Source organism: Stegostoma tigrinum, chromosome 5 (genome assembly GCF_030684315.1).
Source record: "Stegostoma tigrinum isolate sSteTig4 chromosome 5, sSteTig4.hap1, whole genome shotgun sequence".
Taxonomy (NCBI): domain Eukaryota; kingdom Metazoa; phylum Chordata; class Chondrichthyes; order Orectolobiformes; family Stegostomatidae; genus Stegostoma; species Stegostoma tigrinum.
In genome coordinates this window covers 99,345,082-99,364,101 of record NC_081358.1, presented here as the reverse complement: position 1 = coordinate 99,364,101, position 19,020 = coordinate 99,345,082, and the positions used below count along the sequence as shown (strand labels likewise).

The following is a 19,020-nucleotide window of genomic DNA, read 5'->3' as shown; positions in this document are numbered from 1 at the left end:
TTTTACAACAAAAAAACAATAAAATCCAATCATAAAACAAGAATGGGTGTTTCCCCTGAAGTGAGTTCAAGCAATCTAGACCAGCAATTATCTGAAACCATGTGGTTTCCAAGAAATGTTTTATTTTTTAAAAAAATTTCTAATGTGTCCCTTTCCAGTGACCCATCAAAATAAATGCAAACTTATCCACAATCCTTCAAACCCAAGTTCATAAAAATTATTAAATATGAAGCATCTGCATAATAAATGTTCACAGAATCTTTCAGCCTTAGGGAGGTCCTGAGGAAGCTCTGTGTCTGTTCCAGTTCTTTAAAAGAGTTACCCAATTTATCCCACTGTTTGGCTTTTGTCCCATAGATCCACAAACTTTTCCAATTCAAGTACATGTCAAATTTCATCTTTGACAGTTAGTATTGAATGTTTCCGCCAATATTTTAGTGATATATTCCAGATTGCAGCAACTTGTTGGTTGAAAATTTCTCCGCATTTTCTCTTTATCGCCAAGTGTTTTGGAAGGTTCTTCATGTTCTACAATAAAAACTTACCATAATCAAAATGTGAACTTTAAAATATGACAGAAGAGCAAATTATATTAGCAAGAAGTAATCTCGGTTGAAAGAAGGATGAAGCTATTTCCTGGAACTAACTATAATCATGGAACATTCAATGGAAGGCACAGACTTTTTGCTTAACTGCCAGCACGTCCAACAAGAATACATGATTTGTGAGTAATAGGCAGTTTTACTCATGCTTTTTGGATCTAATTCACCAACCTTGCTTGTCTCTTGGCTATCTGCATCAAAAACCACTTGCTTGACTGCCAGTTCCCTGCCCGTGTCTGCGTCATAGCACAGGTAAACTTCTCCAAATGCTCCTCGGCCAAGGAACTTCCCCAGTCTCCAGTTGATGGGTGCTCGAGGGGCTACTAGTAGAAGAAAAGATCAGTTAAAATGCACTCCTGTGCACTCCCTGCCGTATGCCTTTATTTACACTTCAAAAGAAAGTAAGAATGATTATTGAGAATAAACTCTATAATTCTTTAATAACGGTAGGCCATTTAAAGCTCTATTGTAAGTTGTGTATTCAGTTCTTCAGGTCTTAAGATTCAGAATTTCCTCCCTAAAACTTTCCTACTCTCTACCTCATTTTCCTTGGGACCCTATTCTTTGTCAAAGCTTTTGGCCACCTGCCTGGTATCACCTATGATGTTTGGTGTTGAATTTAGTTTTATTAAATTTCAATGACACGTCTTGAGACATTTTATTACGCTTAAATGTAATATCCACGTAGAAATTATGTACTTAACTCTTGTGCACAACCCACATATTGTCAATGCCCAAAGTTGAAATGTTGGAGTGAACATCCTGAGAGGGGGCAGCAGGCTTATGCTCCTCAATTCAAAACAGTGCCTCAGCAATATGTTGGAAGACAGACTGCTGACAGCTTCCTGTGCAAACTAGAACCTGCAGCAGAAGGTGAGCGTGAGTGACAGCAAGCTGAGTTAACATGACTTCAGTTTGAGTGACCACTAAAGCACTGGTGGTTTCTGATTATGCTGTCATCCTGCTCCTTTGATGCTGCCTGGCCTGTTGTGTTCCTTAGGCCCCACACTGTTATCTCTTAATTTGTCACAGCCTTTCTTTTCAGCAAAAGTCCCACATCACGACCGCGTGGTGGCACACAGTTAATGCTGGTTGCGAGTTTCAATCATTTAAAGAAGTAGGCATTTCAGCACATTCCCCAAATCTACGGGGTAACTATGTTTTTGTCTAACTGCTAATCTGCAGTTTGCATTTACGTTTCTGTTGGTGTAACAAAGTTCTTTTAAACCATAGGTTATGAATATATGTGTATCACATCTCCAGAGATATTTTTTGCCTTACATGATTTATAACCTCAACTTTAAACTAACCTAATCTGTGAGAACAGAACAGTTGCGGGTCAAGTCCAGATTTAGATACGAACGTTTGAATGTTAGGCTCAAGTGAAAGATGTAAACTGGATGGCCAACCCAAGCCCACCCATCATCCACTAGGTCTGCATTAAAATCGGGGCAATAGCAATGATACAGTGCCATTCTAAATGCTTACTTCTATAATACTGCAACATTTCGCAACCGTAAAAATCCTTTGCTTACATTAAATCCATTTGACTTTCCAGAAGCATCTAGGTCCCTTTCATCTGTACTAATTTGTACATAGAATGACACCCCTCCTTAATATTCCAGAAATAACAATTCCTGTGATCATTGTGTGCAACTACCTTATCAATGTGCACAATTCCTCAGTTAATGCCTTCTATGCTTTCTAGCAGATGCTAAAGGAGCAAAATACAGGGAACTTTCACCTTTACAGAAGACCTTATACTTGGTGACCAAAAAATTTGAACCATGACTTAAAAACGAAATTTACGCTTTCGTCATCATTCTTTACATCTCATCCCGGTGCAGCCCCACCCCAGTTACAGCTGCAGATTTACTTACACACTGAAGGCAAATGTCTGTCATGAACTTTTAGGCAATTTTTGTCTTCATTGCTCCATCGAATTGTTCGACTGTCGTCATACTGCAAGGTACTCCCCATGCTGTCCCCATTCGCACTGTGAGACCTACTGGAAGGAACCAGTTGGAAAAGATTTTCCTGATGGATGAAGCTCCGGGGAAATGTTCTTCTCCCTAAAAGTGAAAATGATTCCGACAGAAAGGAGAAAGTATCACAGAGCGAAACACCTCCATCACTTCACAAGAAATAAACTGCAATTTGAAAGAAGGTTTCCTGAGATGTAGGCAAACATGTCAATCAGATTGTACACAAAATCTCACTAAAACAGAAATAGAAAAGCAAAATATGTAACATTACATAGATTAAAAACAAGAAGATAACTAGGGAGAAGATAGGACCGCTTACAGATAAAGCAGGGAACTTGTGCTTGGAAGCAGGGGATGTGGGTTAGCTCCTAAATGAGTATTTTGCATTGGTATTCACTCAACTGGGAGGATAGTGAGATTTATGTGGAGCATGCTAATACATGAGAGCATTTTGAGATCAAGAAAGAAGTGGTGTTGGGTCTCTTGAAGTGCATTAAGGTGGATAAGTCCCCAGGGCCCGAGGGTACTTACTCCAGTTATTGAAAGAGGCAAGAGAGGAAATTACTGGACCTTGGCCAATACCTTTGTATCCTCGCTAGCCACTGGAGAGGTCCTGGAGGACTGGTGAGTAGCTAATGTTATTCCTCTGTTCATGAAGGGAAATAGGATAATCTAGGAAACTTTAGACCAGTGAGTCTCACAACGGTAATTGGGAAGCTACTGGAGAAAATTCTTGGGGACAGGATTTATGCATATTTGGAAAAGGTGGCCTAATTAGGAACAGCCAGCATGGCTTTCTTCAGGCTAGATCATGTCCTACTAACTTGATTGAATTTGTTCAAGGAGGTGACTAAGGTGATCGATGAGAGTAGAGCAGTGGATGTTGTCGATATGGACGCTTATTTTTGACAAAACAGACTCTTCCAGAAGATTAAGATGCATGGGATCCACGGTGACTTGGCCGCACGGATTCGGAAATGGCTTGCCCATAGAAAGCAGAAGATAGTGGTGGAATGGTGTTTTTTTCAGGCTGGAGGTCTGCGACTAATGGTCTTGTGCAGGGATCTGTATTGGGACCTCTGCTCTTTGTGTATACATAAATGACTTGGGTGAAAATATGGATGGACGGGTTAGGAAGTTTGTAAACGATATAAACATCAGTGGAGTTGTGGATAATGTAGAAAGTTGTTAAAGGATACAGCAGAATATAGATCAGTTGCAGATATGGGTGGTGAAATGGAGATGGAGTTTAATTTGGCTAAGTGTGAGGTGCTGCCCTTTGGGAGATCAAATGGTAAGGAAAAGTACACAGTTAATGGCAGGACCCTGAAATAGCATTGCTGTACAGAGGGTTCTTGGGGTTGAAATAGATATTGCCCAGAAGGTGGCCACGCAAGTAGATAGGGTTGTAAAGAAGGCATATAGCATGCTTGCTTTCTCTGGTTGGGGAACTGAGTGCAAGAGTCAGGAAGTCACGTTGCAGCTTTAAAAGACTTTGGTTGGGCCACAGTTCGAGTACTGTGTTCATTCTGGTCACCACTTTAACAGGAAGGATGCAGAGGCTTTGGAGGGGGTGCAGAAAAGGTCTACCACGATGCTGCCTGGATCAGAGGGTAAGAGCTAGAAAGAAAGGCGAGAGAAACTAAGGCTGTTTTCTCTAAAGTGGAAAAGGCTGAGGGGAGGCTTGATAGAAGTTTATAAAATTACTAGATGCATAGATAGGGTTGACGGTAAGAAGCTTCTTCAACAGAGTTGAAATGTCTAAAACTAGAGAGCGTGCATTTAAAATGAGAAGGGAAAGTTTAAAAGGAGATATGAGGGGAAAGTATTTTTTTTTACATAGAGAGTGGTAGGAGTCTGGAACATGCTGCCAGGTGGTGGAGGCAAACATGGAAGTGTTTAAAGGACTTTTAGATAAGCACATGAATTCACAAAGAATGGAGAGAAATGGACCAAAGGTAGGAAGAAGGGATTAGTTTAATTTGGAGTCATGTTTGGTACAACACTGTGGGCCCAAAGGCCTGTTTCTGTGCTATACAGTCCGATGTCCCATGTTCTAAATACAGTTAATTCTGGAAAAGTAAATAAAAGCTGAACATGATGGAAATATTTTATAACCTGGCAGTCACAGAGGCTGCTCCAGCATTGTCTGTTCTTACCTTACAAAAGCAAATAGGTTAATGATCAGGACACATGAACATATTACTCTTCAATTAACATAGTGGAATCTTGAATCTGAGAATTTAGGCATGGGTGAAATTTAATGATTGCAGCAACTCCACCATTACCATTCCTTCAGGAGAAATCTCCTGTCTCCAAGGGCTGCAAAGCCTCTGCCCCCCAATGAATGAATATCAAGGAAACAGGATGCAGCCGGTAAGGTCCTCAATTGGCCCATGGAGTGCTCCATCCTTCATGCCCTTAACTTAATCATGATGGGAGGAGGCAGGGTCTTGAAAGCAATGAAATCTCCATCCTGCAACTGGTCGCCTGATGAAAGAGAATCCACACTACATTCCCTTCCTGCTTCTGGGAAGATATCAAATTCTATCCATGGCATTGGTTCCATTTTTCATCCAAAAGAGATTATCTCTAACTATGCAGCACTCCCTCACTCATGCAATGTTGTGGTTCTGGAGAAGGGCTTTGAATCCATGATGTCCCTATTCAATGCTGACAGCAGTATCACTCAGTTGTAGTCAATTCTGCTACTTAATTAAGTGCATCAGAGTACTTTATGTTTGAGCTGGATTCATTTCATCGACATAAATTAATTTAAAGAGCAACCATTACACGAAACAAATGTTCTTTACCATTTAGAATGGTACAGCTATAAACTGAAGTGAGGAACAAGAGGGAGTACAGTAGGGGCAGAAGAAAACAAAAGGGCAGCAACCTTTAATAAAACTTGTGTCAATAGTTCAGTTCATAGGTTCATTGCCAATGTGCACTTAATCTCTGCAAAAGACCCAACTCATCCACCTGTGCTGAGCTACCTGATCATAAAGAAGGTGGAATTGGGAGAGCAAACATTTTTCATTCATTTTAATTCAACCTTTCCGAGTTCCAGAGGCAGTAAGTAAAAACACAGTTCTCACAGCAAATGACTATTCCCTGACACCCACTGGAAAAAATGCATGTGTGTGGGCAGTGGGTGGGTCCAGGAAGTGTTCAAAGTTGGAGTGCCTGCCAACACTCTGCAAGTTCTGACACAAACAGCAGCTACCATTGGTCTGGTATTAATGATCTCCTAGTATCCCTGCAATTGTGTATAACAAGTGTCAAACAATTCCAACTGCAAAGGAGGCCTTTTCTTATAAAAAAAACAGAACTTTTGAATATGTGTGAAAATGTAACAGCACTTTTAAAATAGCATGCCAAATGTTTTGTTTCCATTGTTTTCCTGAAGTGAGCTGGTAGTTAATTCTGCAACCTATAACCCATTTTCACAGGAACAAATTCAGGTTTTGAGATGTTAAATCAAAATTAAATGATGAAATAGATGTGTTTTGGGATCCAGGAAAGAGGTTTTACAGCAAGCAGCTAGCCAGCAGAAAAACAAATAAATATTCTGCATTTTTCATTGGATAAAAAGGTACTAATCTTTGCTCCAGGGAATTAAACAACAAAGTTGGGATGGTCATATTTGAACAGGAATCTCAAACAATCTGTGCTCTAACTTACCATCACTGTAGTCCTTGCGGTGATTTGAGACGTGATACTGCCGTGGATATGTCCCACCTTTTCCTGCTCTTTCACAATAGTGGTTGGCAGGTTCTGAAAGAGAAAACAAAAGTGAAATGAGTCTAATTTCTAATAGAATAATTTTATATTTCACAGACGTGGTGACAAAGCTAACTTAGATTTTGACTTCTTCCATTACCAAAAACAGGTTTGTCCTGATTTATGCTGATCACAGTTATCAATGTGTCTTAAAAATTTAATGAAATCTGTTCAGAGAGGAAGTAGAGGGCAGTGAAATAAATGATCATTTGCTCATTTGTTCAATGTTTTGAATCTCTTGCTTACGTGAGTGTTTAGGAATGTAAGACTCTGTAAATTTAGTTCACATGTTGTAATCTTATCAGCAGGGTGGCTTTAATGTACACTTCAAATATTTCCATTTTCAAAATGTTAGTCTGTGCTACATCAGAGCCAAGGAAGCTGAATTTGAGAAAGGTTCATGCATCCCTTGAGGACCAGAGCCTATCAGCAGATTGTTCCAGCTCTACTATGTGTACGACTCTGGTGTTTAAAGCAACATAACATTTTCATTGGGTTCCTTTTTGAATTTACTGATCACTGTCTAGAACTCAAATTGTAAGCTTTTATTTCTGAAAAGATTTATCTGGTATTTTTATTACTTTAGATGTTTCTGAAACTGTAAGAGAAGAATTCAAAATAAACAGGGGAAAACAGAAATTGTTGAAAAACTCATTGTTTTAAAAAATTCTGTCAGGAGATACAATGTGGCTGGGTAGGCCAGTGTTATTGCCCATTACTGGGCTCAAAACATTAGCTCTGCTTTTTCCTCCATAGATGCTACCATGCCTGCTGAGTTTCACCAGCAGTTTCTGGTTTTGTTTCAGATCTCCAGCACCCGCAGTTCTTAGTATTATTATGCTAATGAAAAGCGTTGATGAAACTACTTCAACAATCCAGCAGCTTCATAGAATCCCATTAGTGTGGAAACAGGGCCCCTGGCCCAACAAGTCCTCACTGATCCTCAGGGCATCCCACCCAGACTCATCTCCCTATAACCCATCGAACCTACACATCCCTGAACACTATGGGAAATTTAGCATGGCCAATCCACCTAGCCTGCATATACTGGACTGTGGGAGGAAACCGGAGCACCCGGAGGAAACCCACGCAGACACAGGGGGAAGATGCAAACCCCACACAAACAGTAGCCCAAGGGTGGAATCAAACTCAGGTTCCTGGTGCTGTGAGGCAGCAGTGCTGACCACTCCATCCATCATGGTGTCAAATTTTTGTGGTCACTTTTTTTAAAAAATCCTGCTGAAATCAGCAGATTAGGTGAAATTAGTCAACAACTTTCCATGGTAGGATCTCCAAGTCGGGATGATGATGGGTTTGACACAGTCGATGCGGAGAGGTTGCATTTGCTAGTGGGAGAGCCCAGGACCAGAAGACATCAGAGGAGGGGGCTTGCCCATTTAAGACAGAAACGAAGAGGCATTTTTTTTCTCCCAGAGGGTGATGAATGGAAATCTTTACTGCAGAGAGCTGTCGGGATTGTGCCATTAAGGTCAAGGCTGAAATAGATACATAAACATTATGGGAATCGAAAGTAATGTGGAAACGACAGCAATAGAGAGGTGAGGACCTTCAGGTCAACCATGATCTTATTGAATGGTGGAAGAGACTTGATATTCTGATTAGCCTGTTTCTGCGCATATATTTTATAGTCTTAGCCTCAACATGGAGTTCAAAAAATTCTTTGTTGTTTGCAGAACAAACCCACTTTTTCCTTCGCACATTAATCATTCAGAATTATTTTATACCTCCAGAGGTCCTTTATCATCATTAGCACTCTTTCTTCCCTTTTGCATCCTTACCAGCTATTCCATCCAAAACCTTTTCCTCTCTCTCAATGGCATAAAAACTTAACAGTCTTATCGGACTCAAAATGTCAACTCTGTTTTTCTCTCCTCAGGTGCTGTCAAACTTACTGAATTTCTCTAGCATCTTCTGGTTTTATTTCAGTCTGCAGCACTTTTCATTCATTGCCCTGAGGAACTTCTGGAGCTGAGATAGCTGACCTGCAAAAATCACAACCATCTTCCTTGAGCTCAGTATGACTCCAGCTACGGTAAGGCATATCTAGTCTGTTTACATAACAGTAAGATGCATCTGTTCACTTCAATGGAATTTGGAATTAATATTAAGATTAGTTCAAATCCCAAATTGAGCAGCTGGTCTGAAATTAGCCAAACCTCCTTGCACCAAATTGGAGTGCACTTTTGTTAAAATCTAAGGGATGGCACATCATGAGGATGTGGAGAAATACTGTCACTCTTCTGCCTCTCACATTACTTTCCTCTAACAGTACTCACAAATAATGCATACTTCGTTAAAATTAAATTTAAGGCTCTGCGCTTTTGTTGATACAGGTTTAACATCAACTGAATGACATAATGGAAGGGGACAGAAATTTCAAAAATTCTGGCTATTCCCTATTGCATCTTTTTCTTAATTCAACGTTATTCATCTGAAAAAAAAATACAGCAAAAAGTCATGTTCCATTTCACTCCTACTCAGTTTACATTGCCAGCTGCTCAGAGTTTCGGGATATTTTCCATGTTGAATATGCTAATTAATTATAAGTGCTTATTCTAAACTTATTCGTGCCAGATAAAAAATGAGCACTTCGTCTTGTGTTGGTCTGATTTAAAAGCATGAAAAGCCATGCTGACTTAATTATAGTCATTAATTCTTGGGTGGGGTTTTCCTTAGTACATTGATACAATACACATGTTCGTGAAGCAATAACTTGATCTGAAATCATTCTGTCAAAATGTTTATCCCTCTCCCTCCATCCCCAGCTAGCCAACAATTCCTTGCTGAGAGAGAGAGAGACAGTGCCTCAGGCGTCAGCATCTTTTGAATAACCTGTCCAATTTATTCCTCATGTTTAAGTCTGGTTTGTCGATGTAAGCAGGTTATTGACCATCATAGCTGTTAACATAGCTGTTTTTGTCTTAGTTGGATGTTCTCAAGTCCAGATTGAAAGACTCTCGCCAGCTTAATAGGCACATATATGGTGCTGATGTAATCATGCCAGCTAGGTCAAGATTTAAAATATTTTTAAATCAACCTCTTCAGAGGTGTCTAGGGAAAGTGGAATTTTAACCCAAACCTTCTGGTTCAAAGGTAGGGTTACTACTACTGCGTCACAAGGCCAAGATTTAATTCTTGGCTTGTACTGTTCGCTGGTTTACATGAAAAAAGAAGTTGGGTCGGTTTTTGAAGGCTTTTTGTTTTTCAATTCAGGGAAGGTTAAGAAAAGAGAGTTCTTGCTCGTGATTATAATCACTGACCACTTTTGAGAAATTTTCAGATATGGTTATTAAGTGAGAATTTGACTGGGCTGGAGGCTAACCATGGGTGACCAACCTGCCTAACGTCCTATGTCAGCCTTGTACGTGTGCAAAACACATCCTCCTATCATAGGGCAAGGTAGAACAGAGATAATGTTACTGTATTAGTAATCCAGTGGCCTGGACTAAAGCCGTAGAGCAAATGAGTTAAAGGTCTACTATTAAACAGAACTAATCAGAATAATTCTGAAATATAAAGCTCCTATCAGTCATGGCGATCAGGATAAATAGACTGAAAAGCCAATGTGACTTATTGGCACCTTTCACGGAAGGTGATCTGTCATCCACATTTAGCCTGACCTACATGTGACTCCACATCAAAGAATTGTAGTTGACTTCTAAGCGTGTTCAGAAATGGCATAAGAAACTCTGTATTTAAGTCCAACTGCTAAGAGGAAGTAAAAGAAGAATAAAAACAGGATATTTGCTAAATCAATCTGTTCAGGCATGTTATGACACATATCTGGAGCAGACGGGACTTCCCTGGTCCAAACGAAGGAAGATTACCACTGTATCACAAGGGGCCCCTTCCCCAATCCCGTTCCTTAGGGTAGATATTTTTAATCAACCTGCTCAGAGATAGTATTACACACTACTGGTGCAGGTGGGACTAGCTCAGATGTAAGGACACTGTCAATGCTCCAGGACTGCCCTCTATTCCTCCACCACTTACTGAAAACAACGTTCCACCAATAATTCACCACTGTTTCTAATTAATAGAAAACTTGCTATCACTACCTAACAGGATCAGTGCTACAACAATTTGAACAGTCAGGACATTAAAGTATTAGCTCAGTCTAGAAACCTATCTGTGTCAGTTAAAGAAGGCAACTCAACCATGATCTTGCAGATAACTAGAGATGGGCATAGAAAAACTGCCCATTAGTGATCCTCTAGCTCAGATTTATTGCAGAGTACCAATGCCACGATTCCATTCCTACTCTTGGCCTGTCAAAGTTGAGACTCAACTCATCACTTTTCAAGATGCTGTCAATTGTAAGTTTCATCATGAAACATGGGGCATCATGTCATTGTACATGAATCACCACCATCATGTCTGTGTAGGTGAGTTATTCTTCACCTCCAGTACATTCTCTTCATTACCAACATACTCACAAACTAATTCCAATGATGGAGGCACTTCAGTCAATCCATCTGAGCCTTCCACACAAACCTACCTTCCCACCCACCAGAGGATCTGACTGTTTCTCAAATAACTGCTTAGCTTTTTCTACCCTTACCCTAAACTGAACCCTGTTTTCTCAGCAATTTTGACTTATCTTTTTGCAACCGACAGCAATCATGGGCAGTTCATATGAAATTCTTACCTTTGAAGTTGAAGCATTCACCAGGATAACTCTTCGCAACTCCAGGCTGAGTGAAAGATGGGCTATGAATTTTGAAAAATAATGAAAGCATATAAAGAGTTTAGAAATCAAAATATATGACTACTAATCCTCACCGTACTATTGTAAATTTAATTAAAATTCTGTTATTATCTGATGTTTTTGAATCTTTGGCAAGAATTTATGTGGCGATTATGTAGCGCCAACAGAAGTGAAGTTACATACAGAGGTGGTAGGAACTGCCAATGCTGGAGAATCTGAGATAACAAGGTGTAGAGCTGGATGAACACAGCAGGCCAAGCAGCATCAGAGGAGCAGGAAAGCTGACATTTCGGGTCTGGACCCTTCTTCAGAAAAAGAGTTTCTGAAGAAGGGTCCAGATGAGAAACATCAGCCTTCCTGCTCCTCTGATGCTGCTTGGCCTGCTGTGTTCATCCACACCTTGTTATCTCTGAAGTTACACACAAGTGGATTTGAAATGTATTGCAAAGGATTTGCTCAAAAGCCCATTTTTAACGTCATTATACACAATAATCCGCCAACATGTTAATAATTTCAGACTCTTGCATCATACAATTAGGAAGCAAGGAGTTTGAGAGAGAGAGAGAGAGAGAGAGAAAAAAAAAAAGCTTATCCAGGTCTTCTCACTGTTTATTCCCATCAGCGATTTCTCACCAAAAGTTTGGACTTCGTTGCAATACCCCAGTCCACCTCCAATTGCAGTGGATTTGCCTCCTTTGTGAGGAAGGCCCAATGGCGATGACTGCCACTACCAATGGACTTAATGCAAGTCTTGAATCGATGCCTCCTGGTGGGTGGAGTAAACTTATAAATTGGCCCTTGATACCCTTCAGTACAGTACCACTGAGCCAGAAGACTGGGCTCAAATCCCATCTGTTCCAATGGTGGGTACTGACAGATCTGAACAGGTTGAATAAAAATATCTAAAATTTGGTCCTCAACCATAAGAATGTCATTGCTTTCATCCAAAAACACTTCAAAGTAAGAGGAGGAATAGGTAGTACTTAGGACTGAATCTTTGGAGGCCTGACTTCCCAACCCACACGCAGCACCAACAATTTGTGACATCTGCAGGGAATTGCCTGGGGTGAGGTTCTGCATTAGAATTGTCAAGAGCAAATATGAACTTTGCAAAGCAACTCTGATCGATACAGCACCCTTTTGGTTGCAGTACTGAAACATCTTTAAGGGAGGTGCCGTACTGCTGCGAGAGACAAAGTGTTAAAAGATGACCTGAATGCACCCAAGAAGAATCTGGTAAAAAGCCAGGAGGCGAGAATGACATTAAAGCATTCAGGCACCATTTGACTGAACGTAGCATCAAAGAGGTCTAGCAGAACTGGAGTCGGGAAAAGTCTCCACTGGCTAGGGTCATACCTAGCATAAAGAAAAATGTAGTTATTGGAGGTCAGTCATCTCAGCTCCAGCATGTTTCTGCAGAGGTTCCTCTGGGTAGTGTCCTTGGCCTAACTGGTTCATCAATGTTGTTCCCTTCATTATAAGATTAGAAGTCTTGAAAACAGACAGCATTACAGAAGAGGAGGTCTTAAAACGCATAAAGGTAGACTGAACATGTGCATGGATATGAAAGGTTTAGAAGGATATGAGCCAAATTCAGGTAAATAGGACCAGTTCAGTTTAGGAAACCTGAACGGCACAGATAAGTTAGGCCAAAATATCTGTTTCTGTGCAGTGTGACTCTACGATTGTAAGTTGGGATGTTCGTTGATCATTGTGCGTCATTTGCAAGCGAGACCTGAACAATGTTCAAGCTTTGTAACACTAGTGCCTTGCAAGTGCCAGGCGATGAGCATTTCCAACAAGAAAGAATCTAACCTTGAAGCACAATGGACTTGGCACTACATTGCCACTTCTTCAACATTGCTGGGTTAAAATCCTGGGATTCTCCTACACATCAAGGACTCCAGCGTTCAAAAAGGTATCTCAGCACTAACATCTCCAGGACAATCACAGATGGCCAGGAATTGGTGGTTTTGGTACCAATACCCACAAACAAACAAACAAAAGTGTTGAAACATCAAAAGATGATGTGGAAATTATGCTACAGCTGTACAGAGCTTTGGTTAGACCCTGAATAACTCCATTAAGTTACAGTCCCCAACACACAGAAATGAGACATTGTCATTGAAAGTGTGCGCGATGCTGCTTCATCATTGCTGTACTGGAGTTATGCATCAACTCAGAGGAACATCTGCTGGGCTTTGCTTGAATACAGCAGATTGAGTGGTGATCTTACATAAGTAATTAAGATGACTCAAAAAAAAACTTAATAGGATAGACAAAAAAGCCTTTTCTTTTGAAGGAAGAATCCTAAATAAGGGGCCATTTCCATGAAATTAGAGGCAGGCCACTTTGGGCGATATTGGAAAGTATTTCCTTGCATAAAGAGTAGTAGAAATATGTAAATCCTTCACTAAAAAAAAACTTGTTCAAGCTACATTAAAGAGCAAAGTAAAGCTTACAGTTTAGGACATTAAAAGTTAGGAAACCAAGGTTAATGGAGTTAATGTGCAGAACAGCTACGATCTAATCAAATGGTGGAACACATTCAAGGGACTGACAATCTATTTTCCAGAGAACAAAAGCTTGAGGAGGGTAAAGAGCCCAATAGTCTAATGTTTTTTATAAAATTCAGGCGCAGCTGAAAATTCAATTTCCTGGGTAATTCTGCTGGAGACAGAAACCACTGAAAGAGTCCATTAAAACTGGAGAATCAGAAGGCTCCACCTCAGTTAAACCAACAGTTATCCAGAACAAGTTAAAAGGATTAAAAACCTAGTATAGTTCCTAGATAGTTGTCAGGGAGTCAGATGGAGCTATGTCCAGAGCAGACTTTCCACCCCAACCCAACCTGAGATGAACAGTCTTTAGAATATCCAGTTCATCAAAAAATATAAGTAGTTAATGTGTAACGGAGAGTAATAGCCTGAATTTTCCGATTAGCCGTATTATTGTTTCTGAAGCATGTATGGTAAATGCACATAGGGACCCTGTGGAGTCCCACAGCTCAACCATTCCAGACCCGGCATACCCCCCATTCCTGAGACCTGACACTCACCTGTGACTGAACCCAACACCCACCCCTTTGCGCCTGGGACCCAAAGTCATCTCGCAACCTAGGACATTCTCCCTGGGTTTGGAAACAACACCTTTATCCTCACTCTGGACGCAAACTTCCTGTTCTCTACTCTAGAGATCATGCCGCTTCCTTAGCTGCTGGAACCAAATGAGCTGTTCCCACACTGCTGAAGACAATAAGGACTGCAGATGCTGGAAGCCAGAATCTGTAGGTGTGAGGCTGGAAAAGCACAGTAGTTCAGACAGTATCTGAGGAGCAATAACATCAACCCACCAACCTCTGAATGCAAAGCATCATCCTCTGACACCTACACATCTGCCACCTACAATCAGACCCCACCAGCAAAAAAGATATTTCCCTCCCCACCCCTGTCCACTTTCTACAGGGGCTGTTCGTTCCGTGCCTCCCTTGTCAGCTCCATACACCCCATCACACCCAGCACCTTTCCCTGCAACTGCAGGAGGTGCTACACTTGCCTCTACACCTCCCCTCTCACCTCCGTCCAAGGCCCCAAACAATCTTTCCAAATCCGGCAGAGATTTCCCTGCAATTCATCCAAACATATGTTGCTCCCAATGTGTATCGGGGATGCCAAATGCAGACTCGGGGACTGGTTCATGGAGAATCTGCACTTGGCACACATCACCAACCCGACCTTCCAGTAGCCATCCATTTTAAATTTACCCCTCCCTCTGTCCTAGTAACATGTCCATTCTTCGTCTCTTCCACTGTCAGTGAGGCCAAACATAAACTGGAGAACAACACCTGATATTTTGCCATGGAAGCTTACAGTCTGATGGCCTCAACATTGACTTCACAAGCTTCAAAATCCCTCCACCCCCAGCCTTATCCCATGTCCAGCCCTCCCCCCTCATGACCTGACCTGACCTAACCTGTCCATCTTCCTACTCACCTAACTACTCCACCTTTCCCACAGACCAATCACAATTATCCCCTACCTGCATCCACGTATCACTATCTCTTCTACCCTTTCCCAAGCCCAAAGCCCCTCTCTCTATTTATGTCTGGGCTCTCTTCTCCCTCCCCAATCCTGAACAGGAGTTTTGGCCTGAAATGCTGTCTTTCCTGCTTGTCAAATGCTGTCTGACCTACGGTGCTTTTCCAGCCTCACACCTATAGACCCCCACAATGATGGGCCTGACAATGCCCACCTGGTCACCAGACCTGACTCCCTCTGCCATGCTGCCCCACTGCTGGACTTGGTCTACCCCACCACAGAGCTGACACCACCCCTGCCCCCAGAATGACACTAAGCCCAAAATACACTAAATTCTTTTTCATTTAACTGGTGTCCTTCCCACCTCGCCTGGTGCCCTACACCCAGCACTTTAACCCTACCCACATGGTACCCTGCCTACCTGGAACCCTTCTCACCTGGCACCCTACCCTCTCAGTACTAACATCACTCCTTTCTTAGTAGTTACTAATTCACAGTAGACCCCCCAAAGTGGGGGTTCTGTGACGCTGGATCTTTAAATTTCAGAACACACCAACTGACTGCTTTGATTTAAAAAAAAGGGCATGGTTCTCCTTCCCCTGACAGTTCTACATGACGAGGGAGCTATCAGAATGGAAGTGCAGCTCTGCATTCTGAAAAAAGCCCTGATCAGAATCTCCTTTCAGAAACACACAGCCCTTCAATGTGTCAAAATGAAGCAGCAGTGACAACCTTCTTGAGTTGGCCCCTCCTCAGAAAATACAGTCCAATGTTTTCACCCTCGCTAAGTTTAGATGAACACTGCTTTCAATCCACTTGAATATCAACCTTTTGCAGGATTTAATTCAAAATTGAACAGGTAGACATAACTCCAACTTAATGTTCTATTCAAGCAATGATTGCTCCCTCAGTGCTGAACACTTGCATCAACTGAAATTATGAATTTGATTGGGTTCATGCAGTTGATGTGAACCAAGCTACACAAGAGAATAGAAAGCAAAGCTCAAATCTCTTCTCTTAATGAAGGACTACCTGCAAATACATCAACACTGTTCAGTCATTTTTCATAATTGCAAGTATCTACCTGTCTATCGATGTGTCCAGCGACTGACAGCTTCCAGACAGTGATGCCTCAGCACTGCTGAACGGATCCAAAACCTGTAGTTAAGAACAGCAAGCTTTGAAATAGGTCAACTGAAATTTCAGTCAGAACTACAGATCCCCAAAAAAATCTGATTTCATACTATAACTACATACAGGAATACATGTAGAATCAAATTCAACTGAATATGTTTGTACCTTTCAACTTTGGAAAAAGTCCAGTGAAACAAAAGGATGCAGCTGTGCAAATCTATACATTCCTTTCCAATATATTAAGAGTAGTGCCAATGCAATAGGAACATTCTTACCTTGCATGAGTTACAGTTTCCCCAAGGTGACTCTGCAAACAGTGGAGCTAATAGCAACTAAACCCAGCAAACAAATGGTCTTCACTTGTGAGTAAGTCACCACTTCTTCCATCATGCCTCCTCAGAGGCACAACGCACACAAGCTATAGAGGTCTTGTGGTGCAGTGCATAGTATCCCAGCTTCGGAGTCAAGAGTTCTGAATCTAAATTCTACCCCAGGACCTGACAGTCAAGGAAAGGTCATAACACAGCCAAATAGGTAGGTTATCCATCTGCAAATCTTTCTAACACATGCCAATGGCAGACAATAAGAATAGGAGAGATGAACGAATGACGTGTGACTGGAGGTTTTATCAGCACAATCCATAGCTCCGGACAACACGCACATAAAAATGTATGAAGCCACTGCATCAGACCCCCTAAGTAATCCAAAAAAATATCAGCACATACTAACTTGGGCACTCCTCCTCAGTACCATCGATGCAGACAGTGGTATGCCCTCTGCTCTGCTTCCTGAAGTCAATCACCTGCTCCTTTGTTTTGCTGATGTTGATGGAGAGACATGATGAATGGAGGGGTATAAGTGGCCTTAACTGGTAACTGAAGGGTCTCAGGATAGACACCATGGGCCTTCTGGCCAGGAACATAGTTCTGGTAGAGGTGGGAATGTGGTGAAATTTGGCCATAGCACCTCCCTGGCTAATTAAGTGCCCTTTGCAAGTCAGGACTGCCACTTTATAAGGGGTGCGTCTCCGGATTTGAGTAACCCCCTTGCCATGATTTTCCACTCATCTCACTAAATGAAAAGATACAATGGGGTAATTGCCTAAGTTTCCAGCAGCAAATGCATGCAACTAGAAACCTAATTTATTAAAGCTTGGCATGACTTTGAGTGAGCAAGCGGAACAGAAACTGTATTCAGATTAGATTAGAAATAATTTTGATAAACTGCTCACATTTCATCTAATATTTGCTGCATTACACCACAAACTATGCATCACCTTACATTTTAACGGGTGAATATTAATGTTCAGTACATCCTTTCCAAACTTGAAAACAGACTGCTGAAAATGAGGCACTGCATCAGCACTTCAAAATACCGTGAAATTGCAGGACAATTCATCTCCATGGAGCAGGAATAAAAAGTTGTTTTACTGTAGTATGTAATATCAAATCAACAATTTATTAAACAATTTTTCCAATTGTGTTTCATGGAAACTAACATCATGAGAAATGTATTAAAATCAGAGGTGAGTTGGCTGGCCAACAGAAGACAGCAAGTGGTAGTAGAAGGAAAATATTCTGCCTGGAAGTCAGTGGTGAGTGGGGTTCCACAGGGCTCTGTCCTTGGGCCTCTACTGTTTGTAATTTTTATTAATGACTTGGACGAGGGGATTGAAGGATGGGTCAGCAAGTTTGTAGACAACACAAAGGTTGGAGGTGTCGTTGACAGTATAGAGGGCTGTTGTAGGCTGCAGCGGGACATTGACAGGATGCAGAGATGGGCTGAGAGGTGGCAGATGGAGTTCAACCTGGATAAATGCGAGGTGAGAGGCATCGATAGAGTTGATAGCCAGAGACTATTTCCCAGGGCAGAAATGGCTAGCACGAGGGGTCATAGTTTTAAGCTGGTTGGAGGAAAGTATAGATGGGATGTCAGAGGCGCGTTCTTTACACAGAGAGTTGTGAGAGCATGGAATGCGTTGCCAGCAGCAGTTGTGGAAGCAAGGTCATTGGGGACATTTAAGAGACTGCTGGACATGCATATGGTCACAGAAATTTGAGGGTGCATACATGAGGATCAATGGTCAGCACAACATTGTGGGCTGAAGGGCCTGTTCTGTGCTGTACTGTTCTATGTTCTATGTTAATATCAGGTAATTGGTCTTATATGCCTGTGTTAAACCATCAGACGATGCTGAAATTTTCCAAAGTGATTTTCATCAAAATCCCTTCCTGACAGCCTTACTCAAAGCATTAAATCATGTTTTTTTCTTAAAAATGCTTGCTGTTGTACTGTGTACCTCCAGCATTTACTGCTTTAAGACAAGAAGCTATAGGACAGAGGTTTTCCCCTATTGCACCAAGAAGTGTACTTTCACTAAGCACGATCAAGTATCTCCAGCATCTCCGTATAGCATCAACTGATTCAGGAGGTAGAATGACCCTTACACTTTGTTCCAAAGCCTCTGGGATGAATTCTCCCTCACTGTGGATACTGGCATAGGATCCTTGCCGTACAAACTGCTGCTGCCCATCAGGAACACTGCCAGGTGGAGGCGAGCTACGTCCTGTATGCAGGGAACCTGTGGCAAGCAGAACAAGTTAGAATATACAGGGGCTCACTTGATTAAGAAAAATCTTTGCAACCAAACAAAAAGATAGTTTAATTTCAAGATCGCCTTCGTGACATGGACATTCCTTACATAGCTTATGTTAGAGATCTTAAGTTGGTGTGATGTGCATATTCACTAG

The 19,020-nt window shown here is 41.5% G+C and overlaps 1 protein-coding gene across 2 annotated transcripts in view; it reads right to left on the bottom strand.

Moving 5' to 3' along the window:
* map3k22 (mitogen-activated protein kinase kinase kinase 22) overlaps window positions 1-19,020 on the bottom strand; it is a 98,587-nt gene that overhangs the window by 23,873 nt on the left and 55,694 nt on the right. Inside the window, exons 8-13 of one of the 2 annotated variants that reach the window (XM_048529655.2) lie at window positions 18,718-18,851; window positions 16,221-16,294; window positions 11,040-11,101; window positions 6,272-6,364; window positions 2,483-2,674; window positions 774-922 (exon numbers count right to left, since the gene is read on the bottom strand). In XM_048529655.2, the coding sequence (XP_048385612.1) occupies window positions 774-922; window positions 2,483-2,674; window positions 6,272-6,364; window positions 11,040-11,101; window positions 16,221-16,294; window positions 18,718-18,851 (704 nt within the window). Of the gene's footprint in view, window positions 1-773; window positions 926-2,482; window positions 2,675-6,271; window positions 6,365-11,039; window positions 11,102-16,220; window positions 16,295-18,717; window positions 18,852-19,020 lie in introns of both variants that reach the window. The other variant, XM_048529654.2, reaches the window with a different exon arrangement.